General features: G+C 44.3%; 1 protein-coding gene across 1 annotated transcript in view; it reads left to right on the top strand.

The window, feature by feature from the left end:
* LOC139366766 (POU domain, class 6, transcription factor 2-like) overlaps positions 1–23283 on the top strand; it is an 83662-nt gene that overhangs the window by 17867 nt on the left and 42512 nt on the right. Inside the window, exons 2-3 of the mRNA XM_071104469.1 lie at positions 46–143; positions 5269–5476. Of these exons, the coding sequence (XP_070960570.1) occupies positions 46–143; positions 5269–5476 (306 nt within the window). The remainder of the gene's footprint in view (positions 1–45; positions 144–5268; positions 5477–23283) is intronic.

Genomic DNA, 23283 nt, shown 5'->3' with positions numbered 1-23283 from the left:
TGGATTCACATCTCTCTCTCCCCCTCTTATCTTTCTCTACCTCAGGAGCCCGTGATGGCTCTGTCCAGTCTGATACCAGCAGCAGCCCGTCAGAACAGAGTCAGCTGGGACAGTGTCACCCAGCCTACCCGGTGGGTCCACAGGTGGGTGTCTCTCCATGTCTCCTATTGACCTGCACCCAGTCATAGTAAAGATACTTTAATCGAAAATGACTCAGGTGAAACAGAAAGTCGCCCAGTAAAATACTCCTTGAGTAAAAGTCTAAAAGTATTTGGTTTTAAATATGCTTCAGTATCAAAAGTAAATGTAATTGCTAAATTATACGTAAGTATCAAACGTTAAAGTACGAATAATCAAAAATTCCTTATATTCAGGGGCACACTCCAGGGGCACACTCCAACACTCAGACATAATTGACAAACAAAGCATTTGTGTTTAGTGAGTCTGCCAGATCAGAGGCAGTAAGGATGATCAGGGATGTTATCTTGATAAGTGTGTGGATTGGACCATTTTCTGTCCTGCTAAGCATTCAAAATGTAATGAGTACTTTTGGGTGTCAGGGAAAATGTATGGAGTAAAAATTACATTATTTTCTTTAGGAACGTAGTGAAGTAAAAGTTGTCAAATATAAATAGTCAAGTAAAACGTACAGATACCCCCAAAAACTACTCAAGTAGTATTTAAATACTTTACACCACTGGCTGCACCTAAACACATAATCCCACCAGATACAGCAGAACATGAACGTGATCTCCAAATTATATCAAATCCTCCCCAAAGATAATCAGTTGAGATGTATTTATGAGCATATACTATAAAGCAGTTTTTTGGTGATCACTTTGTCATCTGCATAGGATATATAGAGAGTTGTTTACATTTCCTCTGCCCCTCCCCTTCAAGGCCAACAAAACGCACTCCAACCCCAGGCAACCCTACTAAACAGCTCAGTAGGACAGCCAGCGTACGTGATTGGTTTTACTGGGCTGGTGGCTCTGCCCTGTTTAATGAACATTTATCTCATTAGTGCTGTCTCACTGTCACCTCCCTAAACACAGTAGTGTGAACAGCCAGACAGGCAACCAAGCAGGCACAGAGCTCCCCTCCCTCCCTTCCCTTAATGAGCCCACTCTCCCGGCACTCAGGGGAGTGCATCCCAAATGACACCCTATTCCCTTTGTAGTGCACTACTTTTGACCTGAGCTCCATGGGCCCTGGTTAAAAGTAGTGCTCTAGGGGATAAGGAATATGGTGCCATTTGGGACACGGCACTCAGTGTTACTCAATTAAGGGATCCGCTACTGAATCAATCCTCATCAGGGTAAACAAAAGAGGATATGTGAGGGGAAGAGAGACTAACTCACTGAGTTCCCTGCTGAATTATCTCACTCAGCTCAGCAGAATGAGCAGCCGACAACCAAACGGATTAAAACCACACTGTTGACGAGAGATATGATAGCTGTTTAATACACGGATGCTAAACAAGGGTATTAGACCAAATAGAAATGCTTTAGTGCAACTGGTTGTGCCAGAGCCTACTGTATGAGCTGTAAGAGATTGTTCCCCCAACAGTCTCAGTCTAATATATTAATGCTGTCAGTACAGTCTCAGGGAATCTAACACTTTTCAGAAACAAAGGCGCTGCGCATGCCATAACCAATTCTCCTGTTTCGGGATCAATATGTTTTGATAGATCCTCTCTCCAGAGCCGGATATTGTGTGAACAGCCATTATCCGAAGGTAGTTTACCCAACATGAATGTGCCTTCCCCCCCCCGACAAAAGTCGTCTATCTCTGTGATTACGGGCAATTTCTCAGCGCCTGCCTGGGCTGCAGATGGAAGGGCCTGCTGGCCCCTAATGGGCAGAGAGGCAGGGTACCTCATCTAGGTCTAAAGCCCCATCCAGCCCCACCCAGACCCCATTCAGAGCCCAACTCGACCCAGACACATGGAGAGAGGCAGGGTACCTCATCTAGGTCTAAAGCCCCATCCAGCCCCACCCAGACCCCATTCCAGACCCCATCCAGAGCCCAACTCGACCCATAACACATGCAGAGAGGCAGAGTACCTTACCCAGGTCTGGATTCCCACCCAGACCCCATCCAGAGCCAAACTCCAACCCAGAACACTTGCCTGCTCCCTTGGAGCCCCACTCCTCCACACTCAACTGTCAGCCATGCCAAAGCCAGTACCACACCATCCCCACTAGACCTGTGTTGGAAAGACAGGCAAGACAAAAAAAGAATGGGAAATAATGCCGAACTATTCACACAGACACCCAAAGGAAGCAGAATGGGTTGTTTACTATAATGCTCTGGTATTTTAAAAGACAATATAGTTTTTATGATCTGGAATGTGGTGGCGGCCCGAGGCAAGTTTTCCAGATGTAATGTTCAGTTAAATTAGTACTCACACTTTGCATGTTTTACAGAAGCAAGTTAGGTAGACAATCAATTTCTAAACTGCCCTCTTCTCTTCACAAAAGCCATGAGCCGCCCAGCAACAAACACAGCCCAAAGACAAATAGCAAGGGGTCTTATTTACTTGAAGTGCTCTGAAGCTGGCAGACACGTGCTTGTAATAATAAATCAGCAGTACATTTGATGTATGTAGAATTGTTTTTTAATAGCATTCCCTTCCATGTAGCTCTGTCTTCAGTGTCAGGCGAAAGGATCTCATTTAATTTGAAGTTGAAATGAATGTTCAAAGATGTCTTTGATTATCTGCCACTACAATTCAACATGAAATTTACTTTAAAAAAAACCCAGATTAAACATATGTCACTTGCACTGACAAAATCCCCCCCCCCCTTTGTTATTGTCCTTTGATGGTTTCTCTTTGCTCACTCAAGTGACTAATTCCTTATTTGTAGCTAATGACAAATGTCATTTGGAATACGTTCACAGTCAACCAGTGGCACTCCTTTGTGTTATGGTTTTCTATAGTACTTCAAAGCAAACTAAAATGGTTCTGAATGTTTTTTAAACCTAATGAGTATTGACTGTTTAAGCAACAGGGCATGAGGGAGTGTGGTATATGTCCAATATACCACGGCTACAGGCTGTTCTTAGGCACGACGCAACGCGAAGTGCCTGGATACAGCCCTTAGCCGTGGTACAGTATATTGGCCAAATACCACAAACGTCCGAGGAGCCTTATTGCTATTGACCAATGTAATTAGAGCAGTGGAAATAAACGTTTTGTCATACCCCGGTATACGGTCTGATATACCATGGCTGTCAGCCCATCAGCATTCAGGGCTCGAACCACCCCGTTTATAAAAAAACAAAACAAGAATCATTGTTATTTAATCCGTTTTGTTTACAGGATACAGTTGCTAGCACTGAACCTCTCCCCATGTCATTGACTATTAAAGCTTCGTACCTGGTCACCTTTTGATCAAAGGTGTAGGTGAAACAAATACATGAGGAAATTAGAAACATATGGAGGTTTTCTCTTGCCCTGTTTTCTGTTTAAATGCTAGTGTTTCACCTTCCAATCTCTCCCAGCCTCTTGGCTTTAAACCCGTGTAACATCACATTCCTTAAACTGTGATTATGTCGGAACTGGTGCTTGCTTTCCTTAGCGCGCCAGGTTATCTTAGTGACACCGCTGTCACCCAGCAGCACCAAGCCTGGAAGTACGGTGGCATGTTGGCACCAGTCGGCCCCTCGGCTCCCTCGCCACAGACACCCATTCAAAATAGAAGCAGATAGCTGCCTAGTGCTGTTAAAGTTTTGTGGGCTCAGGTCAGTGTAGAGGAGTCATGCAGAGCAGGAGCAGCACCGAGGTCGCAGGGCAGGCAGGTATACTACAGGCGTACAGGAGCTGAGACGTTTAAAGGGATGTTTTTTTAGGCTGGGCTTGGACACAAAGACACCATGCATTCTTTCTGTCTAGAGGCACATCCCAGCAGGTCATTTAATAATGTCGTTTTACGCCATGCAAAAGGCTTGTTTCTGGCAGACTGAAGAAAATCTTCGATGATATCAAGTTGAATACATATCTGGATGTCACAGCTCTGTATTCCGATGGTGCTACAACCTTTCCACATTGTGTGTAAAGAACATTAATTAAACTCGGGGTCAAAGCACTCTGGCAATAGAAATGTTGTCTGTATATTTGCAAACCCACTCCCTGTGAAGATACTTTTGAACTGCTCCTCTACTCTGCCAAATATCTCCTGGCAATACTCCAGATAACATATCTTAGCGTCTGTGTCTGTGACTGCACAGATTCTACTCTGACTAATATTAGTGAATGCTTACACGAAGTCAGTGATGTACTGTATCTTCTAGCAAAGGAGGAAAGTGCTGATATTGGCGGAATGACTGATTCTAGGGTATCAGAGGTCAAATCAAATGTTATTTGTCATATGCACCGACGACAACAGCTGTTGTAGTACGCCAGGATCCATGTGCGGAGGGAGGTGTTTAGTCACAGGGTCCTTATCTCAGTGGTGCGCTTTGAGGGCACTATGGTTTTGAATGCTGAGCTGAGCTGTGGTCAGATCTGCTCAATGGAGGTTGAGGGAGAGCTTTTTTACACATCTCTGTGTTTGGAGTAAAGGTGGTCTAAAGTTTTTTGTTGTTGTAACATGCTGGTAGAAATGAGTTAAAACCGATTGAAGTTTCCCTGCATTAAAGTCCCTGGCCACTAGGAACGCCGCCCCTGGAGGAGCATGTATACAGCTCGTTGAGTACGGTCTCAGTGCCAGCATCTGTTTCGGGTGGTAAATAGACAGCTACGAAAAATATAGATGAAAACTCTCTCGGTAAATAGTGTGGTCTTCAGCGTATCATGACATACTCTACCTCGGGCGAGCAAAACCTGTGTGTTCATTGTAATGAAATGTAAACCATTCTGCATCCATCTGAGAGGGAAATGCACTGCTCTCATTCAAAGGTTGGAGTTGTATTCCTTTTTCCACACGCCAATAAGCCGCACTGCGTTTCAGCTGTCACTCTGGCTGTGGCATGTTTCAAAGCAGATGTCATCAACAAAAACAAACGGCATTCGTCAGAGCAGCACATTGATTAAAGCACTTCAGTCACTTGAGTGAAATGAGCGTGACATGCGTGGCTACCTTGTTAACCCATTCATTCCCTCCCAGATGAATTTGATGTGAATATCATGAATGCATCTTTATGGATGAAATGGAATGTGTAAATGTGACCTCTCGCTACTATGCACACTAACACATTCATCACCTTCACTATGCCTTTTACTAATGTCAATACATTTTTGTAACCCAGTGTCTTTCTATTCAGTCTCTGCTGGTGGCTCAGCAACTAGCCCAGCAGCTGGCCGGGGGGTCTCCAGGCCTGAACCAGCCCATCCTCATCCCCTTCAATACAGGCGGCCACCTGGGAGGCCAGCAGGGGCTGGTGCTCTCGCTGCCCACGGCCAACATCCAGGGCCTGATGGCTGCAGCAGCCGCACAGGGCATCATGACCCTTCCCCTACAGAACCTGCAAGGTAAGAGGGCTGCTCCACCAGATAACCTATAGAGGACAGGGCGGGAGACTCAATTTTAGTTTTTGACAGTAATGTGTATAAATGCATGCATTTTAACGTAAAAACAGCAGTGATCTTATGTTATGACATTCACCAAAAACATTTAGTCCTCACACACTGTATGTACCAGTATCTACAGTTTATGCTACACAGGTTATGTGTTACGATTCACCTGTAAAAAAAAATGTCAATCTAAAAATCCCAGAGGGGATAAAAAGAGTTTGAGGGGAGGGGTATGTTCCAAAAAGCATCTCATCTTCAACTTTCCTGGAGAAAGAGCCATATTAATTACAGGTCAGCGTTTTGCCGCGCGGCGCAAAAGCACTTTGTGCCTGTTTTCTCTGCGTAAGAGTGCACTGTACTCTCTTTTCATCCTCATCCGTCTGTCCACGTGGCTGTACTTATCCTCGCCTTTTAAACTTTAATGCCCAAGTGTTCTCTTTTGATCATAGTTGTAAATGGTTTTCATTTTAATGTTTAAAACATTGTCTCTTTTATACCATTAGATTGAGGGATGGCTGGGGAAACCTTCAGTCATGAATGTTGGATGAGAGGGGCCTGGAGTCGCTAATGTAAAAAGATGCCAGGCTGCATGTAAAGCAGTGTGTTTTTGGGTGGAGATTACAATAATGCCAGTGCAGCACAAAGTGCATAGAGAGGAGCCCCCCCCCACCTCCTCTTCATGTGAGGAAATGGATGGACAGATGGAATGAGTGAGGAAATGGGAAGGAAGTTAGAAGCCCCTAATGGACACAAACATGCATAAATAACAACGTGCATCATCGCTATGGGGTGAGCTTTTAATAAACCCCACATCTATCTAGCCAGTGAAGCCCCTCCAATGTATCCCCGAGCAATGGAGGATAATGGGACCAGAAGGTCTGTCTGTCTCACACTTCAACAACTTCTCATATTGTATGTGGGACAAGCCAGAGGCTGTGATAACCGACTGACAAACACATTGTCATAATGTTGAAAGAACATAACCAACACCTCTCAGTCATCTTTTTCAACAGACGGTTCAGTCCGCAATCCCTTGCTGCACTTCACCGTTCGTTGGGTGCAAAGCTAAGGAAAGAAATGCCTCCTCTGCGGTTTCTTTTTAAGCGCACAGACGCATTCACACGTTCCCCTGCCATCCTATCTGAGAGGGACGCATCGAAGGGACCTCAGTGGAGAGAAAGTGACACAAGTCAGGAGTGAAGCTAAATGTCTTGACTGTGTCCAGGGCCCTCTGGCCACGCGGCGCCCCTCCACTCTCCCCTGTCGGAGCTCATCAGGGCCCTGCTGACTATGAGGCCTGCTGGCACAGCACCTCTGTCAGGCAGCCCCGGCCTGCCCCTTCGCCCTCTCCAGCCCCCCCCCCCCACCCCAGTCCCCCCCAGCCCTGATTAATCACACGTTTACTGTTGTCAGTGTCCCTACTCCCTACTGTCGCCTGCAGTGCCCAGAGCTAGCAGCCAGCTCATTTCACGACCTCGGGAGCAAGTGTGTTTACAGCCCTGCTACACCGCACCGTGACACGCTGCTACGCTGGTTAATTAGCGTCACAACAGACACAGACAACTATTAGCCTACAGTAATGAGACTGCAGGAGGATCTCTAACTCTATTTAAATCTAATGACCCGGCTAATGATCAGCAAATATGTCTGTTTGACTTGGGGGGGGGGGGGGGGATTCTTCACAGTACATAGCACAGTTTAGTAGCTACTACAGCCAGGATGGATTCCACTTTTTCCACGCTTTAACAAATGCCCAAATGTGATGCTAAAAAGTATACCTTTTCTGTCAGCGCTCACCGGCTTTTTAAATCCGTATTGTTCACCCCATCAGCTTTTTTAAGGTGCTAAACATTCTTACAACTGAGATAAGCAGAGAAATGTGAGAGCCAAGCGATTCCCGTTAAGCATCTTTGATCACTTATCTCTCGTTAAACACTCCTGGCATTTTGCCTCGTCTAAGATCCTTCTTTAAAATGAATAAAGAGAGAGAGAGAGAGGGAGAGAGAGAGAGAGAGAGAGAAGGGGAGAGAGAGAGAGAGAGAGAAGAGAGAGAGAGAGAGAGAGAGAGAGAGAGAGAGAGAGAGAGAGAGAGAGAGAGAGAGAGAGAGAGAGAGAGAGAGCGGGAGAGAGCGGGAGATAGGGAGGAAGAGAGGAGTGTGCAGGCTGGAGAGTTGTGAGACGGAGTGATGAATAACCGTCATTGTAATGAGGTTGTGCAGTAAAGTTGGAGCTGCCGCTTAAATAAAACGGAGCAGCAGCAGCATCTTGTCGCGGACACGGTAAACACAGCAGCACCCAGTGTAACTTGTTATTTGTCAGAATGATTTATGCCAGGAAACATTCTGTACAAACAAATTCCCATTGAAACTAGACAAGGGAGAAAGGTATCTTGTGTAACAGAGTTTACACTGCTGTACCTGCAACTAGTTTAGGGTTATGCTGTTTGTCCAATTATGTGATGATTCATATTGATTAACTGTAATTAACATAATTTGACGTAATTATTACTATATTACTGTTGTATATTGTATAATTAGATATGTGAATGAAACAAAACACACTTGCACAACAAGTAGCTAACTAGATATAGCGTTCTTGGAAATATAGATTACTCACATAAATACCCTGCACTCTTAGAAAAAAAAGTGCTATCTAGAACCTAAAAGGATTCTTCAGCTGTCCCCATATTTTTATTTATTTTACTAGGCAAGTCAGTTAAGAACAAATTCTTATTTTCAATGCCCCCTGTTCAGGGGCAGAATGACAGATTTGTACCTTGTCAGCTTGGGGGTTTGAACTTGCAACCATTCTGGTTACTAGTCCAACGCTCTAACCACTAGGCTACCCTGCCGCCCCATAGGAAACCCCTTTGAAGAACTAGTCTTGGTTCCAGGTAAAACCCTTTTGGTTCGAGGTTGAACCCTTTTTGCTTCCACATAGAACCCTTTCCACAGAGGGTCCTACATGGGACCCAAAAGGGTTCTACCTGAAACTAAAAAACGGGTTCTACCTGGAACCAAAAAAAGTTATCATATGGGGACAGCTGAAGAACCCTTTTGGAACCCTTTTTTCTAGGAGTGTGATAACATTTTATTGGATTTTCAAAACAGCTTTGTTGCATGTACAGCCTACAGTAATTGGCCATGCAAGATTTCCTTCCTTGTATTGTAAGTTGTAAAGTATCAAAGAAGCAGAATTGTAATGCTCAATGGAGGGAAATAAATGAAACATCATTCGCCTGCTTCTTTTCTCTATGACTGACTCGACACTAATTCAAGACTCAATTCAACCAAACAGACCCCTTTCTTATTAATAAGCGTATCCCGTCCTTATTTTTTCTCAGCCCAGGCACCAGGCACCGCGCACATGACATCAGAGGCCACCGTTCCAATGGTGAGGTGAGAGTATTGTTCCCCTCACTTGAAACGGCACTCGGGGATCCAGGTAGATAAACGCTGTGCATCCCACTCACCTAGCGGTACCGCCTAATGAGAAGACGTGTCAGTAGCAATCAAAGACATGTCTCCTCCATGGTTTGATGAAAACGCTCAAACACTATCGGTACCGTTTTCATGTTGTGAGTGGGTGTTAACATGACACAAATTATGGAAATCACTCTGCTCATTACAACACCAAAGGGGTGCACTAGTTAGTTCATGTCAGACTCCATCTCTCCCGCTCAGCTGAATGCAGGTGGGGGTACGCCACCGCTCTTTTAGGAGATTAGCTCACCACAGCACCACAGCTCCCAGGAACCATGCGATTTAAAGTGAATGCCTGTCTATACCCTTTTCCTCACCCCATTCCATCATTGGTGCATTTCAAACATGCCACTTTGTTTGAACTATACTGTCACACAATGTGTGTGTGTGTGTGCGCGTACGCACATTTGCATGTGTGCGTACTTGGCAGCAAATAAAAAGCTCTGTCACATAAAAATGTTAATGTTGAGAATCCTAAGAATAACTAACATTACAGCAGACTGTCATGGTGGTAAAGATGAGCTATGCAAAACTTATAATAGTTCACCTAATTTCAGTTTATGTGACAAAACAAGCAATGTAGAAAATCATAATACAACGAGGGTCTAACATTTAGTTATTAATCAGTGGAGATTTGTATAAATGTTGCTGTCTATCTCTCCGACATTTGCAACATTGTTTCAATGTTGAATCTCCTGTTGTCCAATAGTAATGAACCGGTTGAGACAGACAGGCAGCGCTTCTCAGCCAGTCGAAATCCCTAATCAGCTGGCATCATTTTTTATGGATATATACAAAAAAAGGTCAATTGAAAAAGGTGAAACTATCACGTTTCAAGCATGACCCAAATGCAGACTGTGTCGAAGTAACAATGTTTATTACAGTAACAGGGGCAGGCAAATGACAAGTCCAAGCAGGCAGGGGTCAATAATCCAGAGTAGTGGGCCAAAGGTACAGGAAGGCAGGCAGGCTCAGGGTCAGGTCAGGCAGAGGTCGGTAATTCAGAGTAGTGGGGCAAAGCTACAGGATGGCATGCATTCTCAGGGCGGGCAGAAAAGGTCACAACTGGGAAAAACAGGGAACAAACAAGAGACAGGAACAGAGGGGGGGAAAACGCTGGTAGGCTTGACGAAACAAAATGAACTGGCAACAGACAAACAGAGAACTCAGGTATAAATACACAGGGGATAATGGGGAAGAGACAAGCACAAAGACAGGTGAAACAGACGTCCCGGTAACATCCATAAGACTCATATTGGACCCCAAGTCGATGAGTATCTGGAGAGACTTGGACTGGTCGCCCCACAGCAGGGTGGCATGGAGAGGGGGGCGAGTAGGGGGAGATGCAAAATTATCCTTAAGACCCATAGGAGTACTCATTCCTACAAATGAGCTAGGTCTCTTAAGGGACAGGTAGACACCTAATGACTGCCAGTACCGCAATACAGACAACTATGGGTGTTAAGTCTGCATACACGTTCGGCTGGAGACAGCCTAGCCCTGCCGAGCTGCATTGGCTCTGCCGAGGTAAATCGGCACTCTTCGGAGGCTCTTGTAGGAACTCGGGTAAGCTTGGCTCCTCTCGGGGACGTAGACGCCGGGGACTTCCGGAGTTCATCAGATGCAAGGTGGGATCCTTGAGTGAGCGATTGGGACCACAATCAGACCTCCTTTCCCTCCTACGTTCCCGTTCCCGTCCATCGATCCGGATGGTTAAGGCGATGAGTGAGACGAGATCCACCGGTAGTTCCTGGGCTGCAAGCTTGTCCTTTACTTCCTCCGATAATCCGTGCAGGAACATGCCGAACAGCACTGGTTCCAGGCACCCTCCGCAGCTAGCGTGTGGAAATCCACGGTAAGCACGGGGAGTTGGCGCAGGTCTCCTACCTGACATCGCCACACTCCCCGTGTGCCTCCCCCCAAATACATTTTTGGGGCTGCCTCTCGGGCTTCCAGCCGCGCTGCCGTGCTGCCTCCTCATAACTCCGCCTCTCGGCTTTCGCTGCCTCCAGCTCTGCCTTGGGGCGGCGATACTAAAACAAAGACAAAACAAAGGAACTAAGGTCAGAACGTGACAATGTGACTGTAAATTTGCCGTAGTTGGCAAGCTAGCAAGCAAAGATAAGAACGTTGCCAGCCAGTATGGGACTTGGGGTCCAACGAACGATTGGGTCGCGTCCTTAGATACAGAAAGAAAAGACTGAATGACTGGGTCGCGTCCATAGATACAGAACAAAAAAAACCAAATGACTGGGTCACATCTCTTGCAACGCTAGATTTGTTTCGGGACTATATCTTGTGGAAGGATGCAATAGTATGAATAAATTAATCAAAATAACGTTTTTAAGGAAAATATATCAATCATTATTTGAATATATTGGTAAACCGTTGCATAAAAGTAATAATGCCCTCAAAGCCGGTGTTTGGAGGAAATACTGCCACAGTTTGCAAAAACTAAACTTAAGAAGGGAAGCATAGAAATAGCATACATAGAACAGATCCACCACTTCTTAGTCTCGCTTTCAATGAGAATGACAGATTTATAACCCACATTTCAATGTAGATTTGGTCGGATCGCCCATAAAGTTACATATAGCAGCTTTGTAAGTGTTTGTCAAATTCATAGTGGATCAAGATGGATTATTATAATATCAGACAGAATTGTAAGACTTTATTACCGCCAGGTCCTCTCATACGCACCCTAGATCAACACCCCTCTCCCTATCTCATCACAATAGAAACGATCCCAGCCCGTCTCCTGTTTAATTGGAAGCGTCCTCCACCAGTGTGTATTCCACGGCGTTCCTTTAATGATTCAACTTTGCTGCGGTTGTAAGGTGACTCGCAGGGGAGGGAGTGGCATTTAAATAAATAACAGTGATAAAATGTAGACCTCATACATTTCAAAGGTAATGCAACTAGCGACGCCATAAGGAGCAGCTGCATACACTGTCCTGGAGCGATAATTTGATTGATTTGTTGTGACAGCAGCCAAATAATTGAGAGTGAGAGGTGCTGTTGAAGATGAAGAGCAGACTGAGGCAGGTTCGCCCAGGCAATCCCAGCAGATATGACGCCTGGGTTCTCATCTCTGCCATTGATATCAGCTGCCACTAGTTTATTGTTTGGGAAACGTGGGGGGCGACTGCCTGTGTGACAGTTCAGGGAAAGAAAATAACTCACCAATCAGAATGAGCCAGAGCAGTGTTCAAAAGGTTAGAATCAAACACCCTTGTTTTCACTCAAGCAGGCGAACACTCGTACACACACGCATACACCTATCCCTTGAGACGTACTATTTAAACCTACATGTTAGTTTTTGAAGCAGAGGTGTAATTCAATTTCACCTCCAAATGTTACATTATTTCAAAACGTTTGTCCTCAATTTGCGGTTGTATTGCAACATCATGCATAGGATCAAGTAATACGAGGAATGCTGTTTATTCTTTCTCGTTGTATACAGTTTATTTACGGCTTATGTCTTTAAGAAATTGCCATTGTCTGGCATACTCTCGCAGCTTTGCTGGTCACAACATTGACCTGCTAAATCCCAGCTCCTCCACATGTCGTTGTTTGTTTTCAGCTGTGCTGCAGGACAGCGAGTTGATGGTGGAGCCTAAGAGAGAGGGAGAGAGAAAAAGGGTGAAAGTGAGAGAGAGGGGGGGGGGGTGAGAGAGGGGTGAGCGAGAGAGAGGGAGAAAGGGGAGAGAGGGGGGGAGAGAGAGAGAGAGGGAACGGGAGAGAGGGGGAGAGAGAGACAAAGAGAGAGAGCACTCTTGATGTCGGTGTAGTAATAACAATGCTAATCAGACATGGCTGTGGCTGCTTCACTACAGCAAGCCCTGACATGTGCCCTTACTGCTGCAGAGAGAGCACTGAGGGAGACATTCTGCTAACATCGTGTCATAACCATAGACCCAATAACTACACATGAGGTACCTGTACTGTATAGGGTGTGATGTGTATTTCTACACAGGCTTTGCACGATAGTAACAGTGTTTGTCGCCTAGCTATTTTGGCTGACAATAGAGGTCTTGTGTGGAAGAGTAAAATGCTCTTTTCTGACAGAGAGGTGGTGCAGGGAGGCCTGAAATGACTTGCGATTTTCCAACTGGTATTAAATAAAATTACGAAGTTGGAACACATTCATTTTACCCTAGCCAGTTCTGATTCGATCAACTGGACTATAACAATACATTACATTACCAGCCGGATTCCTTCTGTCGCCCCATGCTCAGTCAAATATGGAATGAAAAATGGGATGGTGTTAAATATATATGTTTTTTACTTCTTCGATACTGAACTTGTATTTTAGGTAATACAATTATTATTATTATCATCAAAAGATTTTGTTTTTCAAACATTTTGACATTTCCATATTTCCAATATTTCTAGCAAATTACCTCAGAGCCTAGACAGTCGGACAGATGGTAGTTAGCATATACAGAATTACCTCTCACTCTGGTTATTTTCCCTCCAGAAGGTTAACAGAGGATTAGCACCCCTCACACATTAAAGGTCTGCCAGAGATTGCCACGGCACGATTCCTACGCGTTCAGGAACAATCTGTAGTCGAGCATTTTAAATGAAAATTGATTTGTGATTTACATGGTCACTGATAGGAAAATTACCTTACGAAATATTGTAAATGAAATATTACACAAGGTGCTGTGGTAGAGAGCAGACAGAGATGGTAATCTTGTGGAACTGAAATTCCCGCCTGGCAGAATTGGGTGACATTTTACATTTATCTGTGTTCCGCATGACTTGTAATGTTAATGGTCATTTTATGGGACAGAACTGGAATGAACATGGTGTTATCACAGATTGCCTACAATGTAGAATTGTGTAAAGTAGCACAGCTGTGTCCTTTATTTCCTATTTTTCAGTAAGGTGACTTATTGAATGATCTGTCCTCTGTTGTTGAACGTATGCATTCAGCCCATTTTTTATTTATCAGGCAGTTCAACTCCAAACGTCATTACAAACACACACCTTTACTGAAGCAAAGGCTTTACAGGGAGACTGTAGTGTATTTTACCACGGGGTTGTTTGAAAATTCATCTTCATGGGTTAGAGAAATGTGGAGGGAAAAGTACTGAAAGGCTTCTTTTCCTTCTACCAAGTGAGGATTTTAAAGAAGCTATTCAATCTGAATTTTCCTCTAGGGATACCTACAAAACAAATAGTTAACTGAAATTGGTAACATTCAGTATGTTTTTTTTTTGTCAGAAATCCTGAGACTTATTCAGAAATATATAGTTTTGCCTTCTTACAGCACTGAACACTTTTCAAAAGTAATAGATATTTCTTTCATAATGGACAAGCAGCTCAAGCGTGATTGGAATACATAATTTTGTCAATACAAAAATATCAGATTATCAATACAACCCAACACTTTTTCAATACAAATCTACCATCAACTTAATAATAACAGGAAATCAATAAACGACTTATCTACTAATGAATACTGCTTACACTCACCCCACATTTACTCATTTTAATCAATAGCCTGTGCACTCATCCTTTCCATTCCCTACAATGACCAGACAGGCATAACACAGGGATTTCAAAGGGGAACAGTCTGGCGTGTTTGAAAAGTAATAGAAATAACTTAGCAGAACAAAGTGCGACTCTGTAAAGAGCATAAGGCTCAGGGGGTCACAAGGATCCAGTCCAGCCCAGATCACTCTAAGGTCATTATTAACCACGGCTCGCCAGTTCCATGTCTGTGAAACCAGAGAGCCTGTGGTGACAGCAGATAGTGTTGAAACAAACCCCATGGCCATTGGGAGAAGGCTGGTCCGCTAGGCTGCTAAAAGCTATCTGTGGTTACTAATTGCTGGCCGGGGCCTAATTGCCTTAATTAATAGGTTTGGTGTCTCAGGGCTAAGACAGGGGAGCTTGTATCAGTGTCAGAGGAGCTCAAAAGCCCAGGAGGTCTGGGGGGGTGGTGGGGTCCCTGGGGGCCCATCTCTGGATTAACCACAGATACATCACAGATGTATTATATAGTGTTTGAGCAGGATGGCATGTTTAGACCAGAGAGATCCATTACTCTCTGATCATAAGAGAGCATTACTTAGTACATCTCAGGGTAGAGAGAAAAGCGATGGTTTCTGTCTCTGTTCAAACACATCGCTCACCCCTCCTGTACTCTCCTCCCCCTTCCTCTCCGGTTCCTGAATTATGTGGCTGTAATTCAGAGTGACAAAGTAGATTTAGCACCTTTTCCCACCGACAATGGGGGTTTTGTTCAGTGAGCTCTCACTGTGAAATTAGCCCTGGTGCTCCCTTTTTCCGGCTGCAGTGAAATGGTTACAAGACACAGATCAGCCCCATAAGAAAATAGAAATGATTCAACAAATCTTCTGCTTTCCCCTTCTGCCTGCACCTCACCCCAACCCCATCTTCCCCTCTCCACTACCCCGTCCTCTTCCCCCATCAAGCACCTGGCAAAGGCTTGTAAGTTTTGGGTGCATGCATTTTTTTCTTTCTTCTGATGATATATTGTCCCGGTGGTGAATTTCATTTACTACTGCTGCCCTTTGCTAAACCTGTTGCTAGTCAGTGAGCATGATAAGCGTATAAGTAGTGCACTACTTCATTCATCATACATCGTTCTGGGCCCTCAAATATCTCATATGCGATTCAGGAGGAAACTACTAAACCGGCACAAAGAATCCCTCTAGGAAACAGCTGAGGTTATGTTAAACGCTGCGTAAGAAATATGTTGGATTGTTTGCATGTGTAATGAAATATACATTTCTGATGCTTGCATTTTGCAGCGTATTTGCCTTCATTTCGGTTTATGTGGTACGAAATGTATCACAAGTAGTGGTGCTTGTGATTTACATCGTAAAGCTCTCATATATTTCTGACACCATCTTTGCCTTTGCATTTTGAAATCTGCCCCACCCCCCCTCCCCCAATCATATCGCTGCTGTGTTGTGTTGTATTAAAGAGCATCACTAATCACAAGAGGCTCTGTGTCACTCAGAAGTCTCCACATCACTGGGGCTGACAATGTTGTGCTGGTGGGCATGTTGTGCTGTGCGAAAGTGCTTACACTCTCCCACAGACAACCAAAGGGAATAATTAAAGACAGAATATGGAGGCAGAAGAATGGAGAGCAAATCCCATTGTTTTGGGGTTATTTCATCCCACTGAATTCTTTCTCTCCTCTCTCTCTCTCTCCTTCTATTCTCGCATTCCTCTCTCCAAATGCACTGTGGGTAATATGGCACACTTTCAAAAGCTTATGTAAGCGAGGCAGCTTACAACAAAGGGCCTATGATGTCCTACTCATCCCCACATTGTCTTTTCATTATTTTACAATCATTTCATATCTGGGGGAGTGGGGGAGAGGGGGAGTGAGTAGGCGAACGAAGCAATGCTTAATAACCCCATAATGTAGCTGCCGGAAAGCTGAGAAGGAAAGATGCTTTTTGAAGGACTTGAAAACAACCCGTGTGCTCTTATTTCTCCCTTCCTCCCTCCTCTCTCTTTTCTAACAGCATCATTTCTTTAAACCTCCCACAATCACAACTGTTATCCAAATAATCCCCAATGAAATTCTAATTTAAGTTGAGTAGACTATTAGAGGAGCTCGACTACACTCCATTTCGGATAGCAGTAAATGTTGCCCCTCAATCTCTCCCAGCTTTTACTGTCAGTCAGAGAGCACTCAGTCATCTCCGTGCATCGGGCCCGCAATATTGATTTTTCCACCCACTGAAACAGCCGCATGAACATAAATTTTGCATGAGGCTTTTACTCACGTCCTCCGCCTCGGTCTGACGACAGATGATGGGACTGTGAACGGGCTGTAATAACCCGGCCTGGCCTGCCAGGGCCGACAGGCTTCACAGGGGCTCCAGACTCTCCTCTGTTATCTACCACAGAATGGCAAAAGGCAGAGATACTGTTAGATGGACGATTTACGTCTGTTGTGTTCAGTGGCACGTTCTGTATCACCTCCACCTCTGTCTGAGCCTCCCTTCGGGACAGACTTTTGAAGAGCGAGAGAAGCCTGCTATGTTCATAGGGAGTTCTCCTACTGTAAGGAATGAGTTGGTTAAGCAGCCATGCCTAGTATTATGTCCGATTAGGTGTTACAGAGAACAACTCAGAGGACAACTGGGATCAGCCGTGTCACTCCTCAGCTGTAGTTAAAGAGCCAGTTGGGATGTTCGGCCATCTTGATTGACTGTACTACTGTATTGATGTAAGATATTGACTGAATTGGTCCACCCACACAGACAGCGTTGTGAAGAAGGCGCAGCAGCGCCTCTTCAACCTCAGGAGGCTGAAGAAATTCGGCTTGTCACCAAAAGCACTCACAAACTTCTACAGATGCACAATCGAGAGCATCCTGTCGGGCTGTATGACCGCCTGGTACGGCAACTGCTTCGCCCACAACCGTAAGGCTCTCCAGGGGGTAGTGAGGTCTGCACAACGCATCACCGGGGGCAAACTACCTGCCCTCCAGGACACCTACACCGCCCGATGTCACAGGAAGGCCATAAAGATCATCAAGGACAACAACCACCCGAGCCACTGCCTGTTCATCCCACTATCATCCAGAAGGCGAGGTCAGCACAGGTGCATCAGAGCAGGGACCGAGAGACTGAAAAACAGCTTCTATCTCAAGGCCATCAGACTGCTAAACAGCCACCACTAACATTGAGTGGCTGCTGCCAACATACTGACTCAACTCCAGCCACTTTAATAATGGAAATTGATGGGAATTGATGTAAAAATGTATCACTAGCCACTTTAAACAATGCCACTTAATATAATGTTTACATACCCTACATTACTCATCTCATATGTATATGTATATACTGTACTCTATATCATCTACTGCATATTGCCATCTTAATGTAATACATGTATCACTAGCCACTTTAAACTATGCCACTTTATGTTTATATACCCTACATTACTCATCTCATATGTATATACTGTACTCTATACCATCTACTGCATCCTGCCTATGCCGTTCTGTACCATCACTCATTCATATATCTTTATGTACATATTCTTTATCCCTTTACACTTGTGTGTATAAGGTAGTAGTTGTGGAATTGTTAGGTTAGATTACTCGTTGGTTATTACTGCATGGTCGGAACTAGAAGCACAAGCATTTCTCTACACTCGCATTAACATCTGCTAACCATGTGTACGTGACAAATAACATTTGATTTGATTTGACCTTTCACATGGACAGATAAATGCTATTCAATTATAGCAATTAAATATCTACGGTGAATCACAGATAAAGTAGGTCTGCTCTTATACTGTATCTTTTGACTTATTTGTGTTCTAATATCTCCATGTAGAGGACTCAATACTCAATACTTTCAAATCCTTCCCCTGGGGTGAGAATTCCACAACACAGCTTTGTATTGCCTTGCATCACAAAGTGAAAGTGTTATCTGTGGATCCCTACAAGCGGTGTGTTTTACTCTGTAAAACCCCATGGCCCATTCGACTCCAGTCTCTACTGCTTCCATTTTTGTAGTGTCTAAACCCCTCCGAAGCGACACTGAAACATTGATATTGTCTACAGTGACTGCAGGTAATTTTTTTTTACACAGTTGGATCTTTTATCTGGTTTTATTTGCCCTGTGTTCATTCTAACCATGGCCACGGAGCAGGAATCAATGTTTCATGCTCTCAACGTGATTCGTATACCCCAGCTACCGAATGATAAAACTGAGAGACACATTTGTGTTCCCAGATGTCTCGGGAAACCTATGACATTGAAATGTGTCGTGTGACCTTTAGTTCAATGTGTGAGCGTTATCTGTCGTTTCAGTGTTTACTTTGACGCAACACCACGACGTCTGGTGCTGAAATTTGAAATCCTCCGCGACACAAAATAAAATATGTTCCGTTTTAGTTCGCTATCTATTCAAAAAGGGCGAAGGGAAACATGTCACTGAAATCTAATGCTGCATGCTAAATTGAGCCGCCATATTGCTAATACCAATAACATGGACTATTTCACTGTGGAGTCAGTGCTCCTCCTAATTTACCACCTTGATAACGTTGCATGGAAACAGCTGCATGTGCAAAAGACGTTTCTGGTAGAAATAACATGTTTTCATCCCAGTTTATTAGTCTGAGTGTGCTTCCTCTTAATCCTCGGGGTAAAAATGACCTTCTTCCATCCATGTTCATAATTGCCAAGTGCCTTGCCGACTCGTCCATCTCTCTCCAGTGGAGTAATTATCCGTGTGGCTCATTGAGCAACCATTCGAGACAGTGCTTTATGTCCTCCCACAGTGGGACGTGAGGCAGAGACATAATAGGTCTGTTGTTTCCTCTCATTATCTCCTCTCCTCCTCTCCTCTCCCTTTGCTTGTTCAAGAACCACAGCAATGTTAAGACGACCGCCTAAAGTAGTCAGAACACATCTTTTCATTTACTTCGTGAAGGCACCTCTTCAGACCCCTGACTGGCTCCTATTTTACTGCAGTCTGCTAATGATGCTGGGAGGAGAGAGGTGAAGATAGAGCGAAGGTCGCTTCAGATTCGTTTTTGACCTTTTGATGTTTTATGCCTCCGAACATTTGAACACATATTGTACCATTTTGCATTGAATGTTTTAGCCTACAATATTCTTATTTTTGTACTTGAAGAACTAACTCTTTACGCAACATTAGATTGACTGGACTCCTCGCCGTTCTGCCTGTGCGATACACACAATCCAATGTAAGAAAGAGATTTAGTAAAGAGTTAACCAATGGACTAAACGTTGTGGGTTGAAACCAGACCAGTCAATGTCCTTTTATCCGTTTATTTCTTAACTGTCTCTTTCATGTGGGCTTTGACCTGGCCTTTGCTGGGAGCTGAGTGTGATGAGCATGGATATAGACATTGAATGCTTCTCCTTTCAATTATCACATGACCTTTTGCCATTGGTGACTTTCTTTCAATACTGTATATAACAAATACTTGGCCTTTTTCATTATTTCTATACAGTATTTTATATTGTACCTCGTATGCATGTGTCCTAACCACACACACACACACACACACGCACACACACACACACACACACACACACACACACACACACACACACACACACACACACACACACACACACACACACACACACACACACACACACACACACACACACACACATATATAGTGTGCAGTGCTATAAAAGTAAGTTAACTTGCTTCTCCTTAAAAGTCATTTCTTTATAAATCTATATATTTTTTGTCTTTATTGTTCCTTATATGTATGGAATGATTTAGTATCCTGACCTTTCAAAATAGTTACTACACATATGCATCCTATAGACAGATATGGACAAGTGCACATTACACGCTCACACACTCACACACACACAAACACAGGGGTGAGCTGTTGTTAACACCGAGGAGAAAAGGACAGAGGCCAAATCAAGCCCAGAGAGAGAACTGCAGTAATGGGGCAGGGACCAGTCTGTTGTAATGAGAGAAGTGGCTGCTTCTCTCTCTCATCCTCTCCTGAGCGACACAGGAAACAGAAATAGCATTTTGTTTGACGTACGAGCCGGTTTTGACCTAGCCTCGCGACCTTTGACAATCAGTCTCGCTTTGTACTTCACAGAGTCAGGGCTGCAGCAGTCAAAGACGACAGTTCATTTCTACAGTGGCACCATCCACACTGAAACAAAGTTGACAAGAGCCTACAGTAGGGGTGTCAAACAAATGGGATCCGGCTCACGGGTGGTTTGAGTTTTAAAAAAATACCTAAAAACGAACTCAATATACTTTGTATTGATTGAAACCAAATCAAAACGGCATACCCCCAAGCCATAAGACTCCTGAACAGCTAATCAAATGGCTACCCAGACTATTTGCATTGCCCCCCCCCCCCCCCCCACGCTGCTGCTACTCTCTGTTATTATCTATGCATAGCCACTTTAATAACTCTACCTACATGCACATAATTACCTCTTACCTCGACACCCACTGTATATAGCCCCGCTATTGTTATTTACTGCTGCTCTTTAATTATTTGTTATTCTTATCTCTTACTTTTTGGGGGGTATTTTCTTAAAACTGCATTGTTAGTTAAGGGCATGTAAGTATGCATTTCACTGTTGTCATCGGCGAATGTGACAAATACATTTGATTTGAAATAATGGTCCATACAGTTTCTTGACTGTGTACAGCTCGCTAATAATCACCGAAATGAAAGCTACATAGGGAGTATTGCTTAGCCTAATTGGACGGAGAGGAAGTATAACCAATTGTCAGTGCGGCCCTCCGGACCTCGTTGAAGGACAAATGCGCCCCCCCCCCCCCCCCCCTCCCGGCCCACAGTATCACCCCTGGCCTACAGTATCCTGGGTCATATGACTCCCACTCCTCTGTGTCGAGAGAGAGTCACTGTATCGAGAGAGAGTCACTGTATCTTGTTTGAGGTATTTCATCTTCCACCTACTGGGACCTCTTATGGTCCAAAAGTGCTACAGTATACAGTAGATTACAACTTACAATAATACACATCTAATGAACATTTAACTTCATTTCTTCAGCTGGCATGTTTTTTCAGTATTTTGTCTGTGTTGTGGCTTATTCTTAATATCATGATTATCAGAGGCTTGCTAGTTTGGGCTCCTTTATCCTGTACCCCTATGCATGGTGCCTGTAAGTGAGAGGGCCACTTGAACACTGTGCCAGGATTGGTGAACGTGCCGCCATGGGAGTGAAGAACACATAATGAGCTCCATAGGATCCCAGCAGCCTTTTGCCCTTGTCTCCATCTTCTCCGAACCTCCATTTCTCCTCCTCCTCCATCCACTGTCTGCTTGAGGAGGTAGCACGAACAATTAGTGGATACAGGGATGCTAGATTATGAGGTCAGCCAAAGCAATCAGACAGCCGCTGTTAGAAGAATGCTCTTCCAGCAACAGGGGGAAGAAGGGTCAGTGGGCCTCACGGTCTAAACAAGATGACAGAATTTATAAAGCATCGCTGTTAAAGAATATAGTTACCTGCGGTGTAGCCGTTATAATAAGGCCACATGGGGCTTCTTCCATATTCCCTCTGTGTTTGTTTTTCTTTTTCATATTCTTTTGTTTTGCCTCTCTTTCCTCCTCGGCCTCACGGTCGACGCTGGAGGAAATTCTCTGACTCCTCTTTGATCTTCCCCTGGTTTAGATAAAACATTTTTGACAGAAATCTCTTTTTATCTCTCTCGCTCTCCTTTTCCTTCTTTCTGTCTTTCATTCCTCCCCTTTTCCATCTTTTTAACTGGCGCCCTCCACATTTCCTTGCGGTACACTTGCGAGCAGGAAGAGAGGTGCCCAGTCCTGTCATAGCTTGCTGGACAACTTGCCCCAACATTTCAAGTGAGAATTGGACTCTTGGCTTTAGCGAGCCAAAGATGATATATAATTCATGGTGGGTGTGGGAGAGGTGTCAATGTGTCAGGAGGTAGAAGAAATGTAAAAGTGTTGCCGCTATTTACTGGCACAGAGACACTGGCCCACATCCCAAATGACACACTATTCCCTTTATAGTGCACCACTCTTGAGCAGGGCCCGATAGGGCTCCGGTCAAAACTAGTGCGCTATATAGGGAATAGGGTGCCATTTGGGACACAGCCACTTGCTTTCTTCACTGGGATTCTTCTTCTGCTACTTAGAGCCGAGGAAAAGAGGGAGGTCTTGATCAAATGCTCGCATGTGCCTCTCCAGAACCCAGAGCGACCGGACTAATCAAAGAAATGTCTGCCCTCATGTTTTATTAATTCATCTCGCTATGAAACAGCCGTTGGTTTAATTATTGAAGCGCATTGATTCAGTATGTATACAAGCTGGTCTACCCCTCTATTCACAAATGCTCTGCTGTGTTATCAAACGCCAGCCAACACTCTCTTTTCTGCCATTGATCTATTGTTATTCTCTCCATTTCTCGAGACCTCTCATTGTTTTAAAGGCTGAAAGAGGACTCCGTTGCGGTAGCCTGGCCACTGTAGGTTATATCGATGTTATACGGCTTAAAATAGCATTCTTAACATACCGAAAGTAGGTAATAGTGCTTTTGCAAGATACTGTAGTACACTCACATGCAGTCCCAGGACTGGCAAAAACACCACCAAGTGTTAGGCTGGGGGCAGACCAATGGTAACAAGAGCCCTCTGAATGTCTATCGGATCTTTTGTATGGTGCCTGTCGTTCACCGCACCGCCAGTACCCTCTTCTCAAGGAGAAAAGTCAAGTAGATTCACAGTCAAATAATGGTCTCAGAACCTGGTCTTTTTTTTACT

The sequence above is a fragment of the Oncorhynchus clarkii genome, chromosome 15 (assembly GCF_045791955.1).
Source record: "Oncorhynchus clarkii lewisi isolate Uvic-CL-2024 chromosome 15, UVic_Ocla_1.0, whole genome shotgun sequence".
In the NCBI taxonomy this organism is placed as follows: domain Eukaryota; kingdom Metazoa; phylum Chordata; class Actinopteri; order Salmoniformes; family Salmonidae; genus Oncorhynchus; species Oncorhynchus clarkii.
Note: the sequence above shows the minus strand (reverse complement) of the source record. Positions and strands in the feature narration are given on the sequence as shown.